Below are 7,146 nucleotides of genomic sequence, written 5' to 3'. Positions count from 1 at the left end.
TCTGGCAAAGGTTCCTCGGGTCTGCTGGTCTTTATGCTGCTCCCTCACTGCAAGAAGTCAGTGTTCAAAAACAAGAAAAGAAAATACCAAAATGAGGGGTATTTTATTTGAACTGAGCAAAATGATCTGCCAATAGAACAAGAAAATTCGGCTTGTCAAGACTTTCCAAAACAAGTAAAATTAGCTAACCTCAATGAACCCAAAAATACCTTAAAGTAAGAATATTCTCACTAATAACAAGTGCACTTTTCTTGGTACAAAAAAAGACCTTTTTGCTCAATATGTTGAAAAATATTCTTAAATGAAGTAAATGCTAGTGCCATTATCTTGACAAAATGATATGCGCTCGGCATTACATTTCTTGAAACCAGCAAACTTATACTAAAAACTAATTTATAGTTCTTAAGGGAAAGGCAAAAAGGCAACCGCTTGTTACTCTCAATCAATCAATCAATGTTTATTTATATAGCCCTAAATCACAAGTGTCTCAAAGGGCTGCAGAAGCCACAACGACATCCTCGGTACAGAGCCCACATACGGGCAAGGAAAAACTCACCCCAGTGGGACGTCGGTGAATGACTATGACAAACCTTGGAGAGGACCGCATATGTGGGTAACCCCCCCCCCCTCTAGGGGAGACCGAAAGCAATGGATGTCGAGTGGGTCTGACATAATATTGTGAAAGTCCAGTCCACAGTGGATCCAACACATCAGCGAGAGTCCAGTCCATAGTGGGGCCAGCAGAAAACCATCCCAAGCGGAGATGGATCAGCAGCGCAGAGATGTCCCCAACCGATGCACAGGCTAGTGGTCCACCCGGGGTCCCGACTCTGGACAGCCAGCACTTCATCCATGGCCACCGGACCTATGCAATCCCTCTCCCAAGGGACAGGGGAGAAGAGGAGAGAAGAAAAGAAACGGCAGATCAACTGGTCTAAAAAGGGGGGTCTATTTAAAGATGGGACTTAAATGCTTCTACTGAGGTAGCATCTCTAACTGTTACCGGGAGGGCATTCCAGAGTACTGGAGCCCGAATAGAAAACGCTCTATAGCCCGCAGACTTTTTTTTGGCTCTGGGAATCACTAATAAGCCGGAGTTCTTTGAACGCAGATTTCTTGTCGGGACATATGGTACAATACAATCGGCGAGATAGGCTGGAGCTAAACCGTGTAGTATTTTATACGTAAGTAGTAAAACCTTAAAGTCGCATCTTAAGTGCACAGGAAGCCAGTGCCAGTGAGCCAGTATAGGCGTAATATGATCAAACTTTCTTGTTTTTGTCAAAAGTCTAGCAGCCGCATTTTGTACCAACTGTAATCTTTTAATGCTGCGTGGGCATGCTGCGCTCTGCGCGAGCAGGGGCATGTCTGAGCGTGTTGCCAGAGGAGGTGCCGGCGGCTTCAGCTACCGAGGAAACATGGGTTCGACTCCGCGCCGTGACACTGTCGTTGGCGTTGACAGTTAGGATTGCTAACTACGATCGGGTGAAACCATCCTTGCCCAAGCAAACCCCCGTGGTTTTTGGAGTATAAACATTTGGGGTTTTGGCACCAACCGCTGGACTAGATCCGACCAATCTAAGTCTATGATCACGAACTGATGAGTGGCGAAACGTCTTCCAAGACAAACCAAGCAGTCCAGTTGCGAACGATTGACCGCCCTGAGATGCTCGGTAAAATGTGTTCATTGTATTGCTCAGGCTTTATTAAGCAGATATTCCTATGTTCCATTTCTGGGTCTATGGTTGTCATCGCACTTTCCACGCTGGTACACGTCATTGCCACACTTTACTCAAGTTTTGTCCGATTTTTGAAGTATTTTCTCCCCGAAAAATTCAGGTTGCCCTCCACATTTCATGTCTGGGGCTTCAGGCTGCGAGACTACATCGGTCAAATGTCACATCATCACCATCCTCACCACCATCGCATCCTCTCAGGCGCGCCTGTCTCCTCAATAACGCCCCGCAGGACTCCAGCCATGTAATTCGTTTGTCTCATGTTTATACGGCATGAATAATGCGCCCGACCTTCTCTTCCCTTTGAAGGTGAAGCTCCAAAGATGTTTCTCTGGACGGCGTCCTGCTTTATCCGAGGAGCTACGCTGCACCGCATCCTAATTTTCTCATGTCAAGCTGTTCAAATTCAGACAACATGAGCGGGTCGAACGTCAGCCAGATGCTGACGGCGCCATCTTCTGGCAAGTTGGATCACTACTTAGACAGCTACGATTTGGACTACGGCATTCCTCCCGATGAGATCCCGGACACCACGCAGGGCCAGGCCTTCTTCGTCGCCACCATCATCATCGGCGTGGTCCTCGTCTGCATCATACTCGTCTGCGGCTTGGGGAACTTCATTTTCATCGCCTCCTTGACTCGCTACAAGAAGCTACGCAACCTCACCAACCTGCTCATCGCCAACCTGGCCATCTCGGACTTCCTGGTGGCGGTCGTTTGTTGTCCCTTCCTGGTGGACTACTACGTGGTCAAGCAGCTGTCGTGGGCTCACGGCCTGGTGCTGTGCGCTTCCGTTAACTATCTGCGCACCGTGTCGCTGTACGTGTCTACTAACGCCTTGCTCGCCATTGCGGTGGACAGGTGAGTCCATCGGGGAACTCCTTCATGTCAGTCATACTTCCCATGCTTATGGCGTAGTGATGTGTGATACCAATGATTCTCTTTTTGATCCGATACCAAGAAAAATTCTGGCTGGTATAGGCGATACCGATTCGATAACCTTCTGAAAATATACATAATGCGTCGGTTAAAATTTAAAAAGTTGTGTGTGTGCAAATAATAAAAAAACAAGATTAAAAATTGAAATAAAACGGCAAAAAATCGAAATGTAATGAGAAAAAGCTGGCATTTTTAAACTAATAATTAATAATAATATACTTAGTCACTTATAACACAAAGTTTTTACATATATATATATATATATATATATATATATATATATATATATATATATATATATATATATATTGTAGAGGTCGCTTCCTACAAGTGACATACACTTCACAGGAGCCAGGCGTGCGAAGTTGAACAAAGTTTTAATGTACATAGATATTCTCAAAGTCTTTTGTCCAGCAGAACGTGACTTTTCAGTCACGTCCGTATCCTCTCTCCCCTCCAGCTCCCGGCCGCTTACTGTTAAAGACAACAGATGATGAGATTAACACGTACCACCTGTGAAATCTACTCACCTGCCAGCTGTGTCTCGCCGTCAGCACTGCCACGCCCCCGTCTGATGGTGTTCTGTCCTCAGCACCATGGACAGAGGCGGTGACCTTTGCTCCTGCAGGCAGCGCTGGCCAAATCTATATATATACTGTATATATATATATATATATATATATATATATATATATATATATATATATATATATATATATATATATATATATATATATATATATATATATATATTTGTAATAAATAGAAAATGGATGGATGGATGGGCCTACCATACTTGACTTGTCAGTATGCGGCCCGTGGTGGAAAAAGTTTGGACACCCCAATCTAAAGTATTAGAAGCTCTCAAAATAAAAAAAAATAAGATGTACTTTAAATGTAAACAAAGTTTAGTTAGTGAGTTAGTTAAAAAATAAAATAACACTAACTTGTCCACACGTTTAAGTCAGGACTTTGGGAAGGCCATTCTAAAACCTTCATTCTAGCCTGATTTAGCCATTCCTTTACCACTTTTGACGTGTGTTTGGGGGTCATTGTCCTGTTGGAACACCCAACTGCGCCCAAGACCCGACCCAAATAACTGAAAACATGTTTTATTTTTCTAGTTTCTTCAAAATAGCCACCCTTTGCCCACTGCTCCCCTCACCTCCCAGGGGGGTGATCAAGGGTGATGGGTCAAATGCAGAGAATAATTTCGCCACACCTTGTATGTGTGTGACAATCATTGGTACTTTAACTTAACTTAACTTAACTTTGCTCTGATTACTGTTTTGCACTCTTGGCATTCATCTCGATGAGCTTCAAGAGGTAGTCACCTGATAGCGTGATCGATTGAAACTTGTATTAGTAGATTGCACAGTACAGTACATATTCCGTACAATTGACCACTAAATGGTATCACCCGAATAAGTTGTTCAACTTGTTTAAGTCGGGGTCCACGTTAATCAATTCATGGTAGATAGCTTCCTCAGTAGCTAAGCTACATTTAATTGAGAGTAACTCGTAGCTTAGCTTACTACATTTTCCAGGTAGCTTGCCCATAACTGGTTTTAATACACGCAGACGAGGTATGTACAGTATGATATCAACAGTGATATTTTCCTTCCTCGTTTTTGACGAATTCATGGAATATATTTTGTCCAGTTGTGTTGAAACCAGGGCTGGGGGATCACAATGTTTGGCCAATGATACAGACTGTAAGAAAAACAATAAGTTATTTGAACTGCAATTTTGTCCTACAGAGTCAGCCTACATGCAGAATAGTATTGAGAAGATACAGCTGGATGCACTTCATGACTCAACTTTTAGTGTTTAATTTACGACTGTTTGCCTGCTGCACGAGCGCAGCGATTGCACGGGTCTTCCCATAACACTGTTGAAATATTTGCTATGTTCATTATCCCGTTTTGGCATTTTTATTACAAAGAGCCTGGAGCTAAACATCACGTCTGATGCAACCATTCTACAATGTACAGTTTGGACAGTGTAATACGATTCCGCATTCTTGCAATTATGATTTCACGGATAGCCCGGTTCTGTTCAAATCGTATTCATAGACGTTCATGTGACCGTGGATAATGCTATGGGGAACTACTGGACAGAGTAGTTAAGAGTTTCTGTAAACGGAAACCATCAATTTTTTGCCAATCATCCATCAACATCTTCCAAGAGTCATTACTGTAGTCTACGCCTGCCCGTGTTTTTATTTCGACATTGCCATTTGCGCTAATTGAATCATTCAAGACAATTCCCTGGGTCTGCCAAAATGTAGACACAGTGCAAGAGTGAGTGACGACAGGTTTAAAACTGTCACCCCCAAACACCTGCTATCCCATAACCGAGGAATTTAAATTCTGGCACGAGTCTTCTTTGGTAATCATTCTGCTCAAAGGCATAATGGAAAGGATATTAACTTGCCTGTGTTGTTTTAGGTACATGGCCATAGTTCATCCTCTGAAGCCCAGAATGAAGTATGAAACAGCCTACTGCCTGATAGCCGGGGTCTGGATTATTCCTATTCTCATCTCGATTCCCTCAGCATACTTCGCCTCTGAGACCGAGTACCCCCACAGCGGGACCAACCTGACCCCGGTCACTCACAAAGTCTTCTGTGCTCAGATCTGGCCGGTGGATCAACAAGCGTACTACCGTTCCTACTTCCTCTTCGTCTTTGCCGTGGAGTTTGTTGGACCCGTCATCATCATGGCGTTGTGCTACACCCAAATTTCCCGCGAGCTCTGGTTCAAGAACGTTCCCGGTTTCCAGACGGAGCAGATTAGGAAGCGTCTGCGCTGTCGCCGCAAAACCGTGATCGTCCTCATCGGGATATTGATGGCGTACATCCTGTGTTGGGCGCCCTACTACGGCTTCACCATCCTGCGAGATTTCCATCCTACGCTGATCTCCCGCCAAAGGAATTCACTGGTGGTCTTCTACATCATCGAATGCCTCGCCATGAGCAATAGCATGATTAACACCTTCTGCTTTGTCAGCGTCAAGAACAACACCGTTAAGTACCTGAAGAAGATCGTGCTGCTGCGCTGGAGGTCCACATATGCCCCGAGTCGGACTGTGGATGAACTGGATTTGAGGACCGTGTCCTTGCCGGTAACAGAGGAGATCGAATGCATTAATCTGAAGTAAACATAATCACTGACATTTCGGACTTGGAACCAATGATCACTTAGGCTGGATTTACAATGCAGTTGATATCTGATTTTTTGGGGTGACTATTTGTGGATTTTCAAGTGACTCGTATCTGATGTTATTGCATTTACTGAGTACCTGAAACAACCCGCACGTGCCAAAATGTGGGTCAGCATCGGGTAGCAAAACACACTCTACTGAACCGAATGTAAGACGGCCCTGGATATAAGACTACCACTGTTTTTCAACACCCGTCTTTAGAAAAATTATAACAGAAGAAATCGTTTCTTCAAATCAAGTTTTTAAATAGCCATTAAATAAGAAAACTGTCCACAAAATGGGGTCTTCCCGTCCGGCTGTCAGGACTGCCTGGGGCCCTCAGGGCGGGGCTACTGTCTTACTGCCCGAGTGGGGTGTAGTCTCTCGCTGGCTTGGGGGCTGGTTGTCTCCTGCTTCTCTCATGCCTTGTCCTCGGCCGGACGCGCCTGACTATGGCCTGCCGCTGGCCAGCCCGGCAGGACGGTGGACCCTCTCCTGGGGGTTCTGTTGTTGGCCGGCTTACCTGTTTGTGGCCGGTGGTCCTCTGTTCCCTGGGCACCACATCTGCTTTCTGGGTCGCTCGGGCCCTAGTTTGGCTCCTGCACATACTGGGAGACAAGTATATTGTACATGCAAACATACATACATACGCACATACAGATGTATATTCATACATACATGCATACATACATCCATACACACATTTACTGTACAAACATACATACTGTACATATAATCATGCATACAATAATGTTTCATCAAACATACAGTATATTAACATTGCCCGCCTCCAGAGGAAATTGGGTAGAAACATGGCACACTGCTAAAGCTTGACCTATTTTTACCATAACAATCTATAAGGTTAATATAGTTCCGTCCTCCACCGGTCTATTCATTACACAAACGTATTGTTGCATTTGAAGCAATTGTATTGTTGATAACACAGGTAGTTATAATTATTCGTCATCAATAGTGTTATTTCTTTTGGTATCTTTATTGCTACATTTGTAGTGCAAAAATGCTCATTGTCATTTCTGTGTTATCACTATCTACTTTGTTATCATTTTTGGTATCATATTTGTATATATCGTATTCACTGATGTTGTTTTTGTTCTATGTTGTTGTCGTTGCAGATCACCATGTTATTATTTCGGGTGTTGACCGTATTGCTTTTTTTGGCTGATTATATGCAACCTTACCAAAACCCAAACCTATTTCTAACCCTAACACTAACTTACTTTCAGCAGTATTTTAAAAAACTGTATTT

At 43.8% G+C, this 7,146-nt stretch overlaps 1 protein-coding gene across 1 annotated transcript; it reads left to right on the top strand.

Annotated features, from left to right (window-relative positions):
• The first annotated feature begins 2,087 nt into the window (after positions 1–2,087).
• prokr1b (prokineticin receptor 1b) lies at positions 2,088–6,020 on the top strand. The gene is made up of 2 exons (XM_062058005.1): positions 2,088–2,597; positions 5,126–6,020. Exons 1-2 carry the CDS (start codon positions 2,125–2,127, stop codon positions 5,835–5,837), a joined length of 1,185 nt encoding a protein of 394 aa, XP_061913989.1. The 5' UTR covers positions 2,088–2,124; the 3' UTR covers positions 5,838–6,020.
• The last annotated feature ends 1,126 nt before the right edge of the window (positions 6,021–7,146 follow it).

Source organism: Entelurus aequoreus, linkage group LG09 (assembly GCF_033978785.1).
Source record: "Entelurus aequoreus isolate RoL-2023_Sb linkage group LG09, RoL_Eaeq_v1.1, whole genome shotgun sequence".
NCBI lineage: Eukaryota > Metazoa > Chordata > Actinopteri > Syngnathiformes > Syngnathidae > Entelurus > Entelurus aequoreus.
This window is presented reverse-complemented; position numbering and strand designations above follow the sequence as displayed.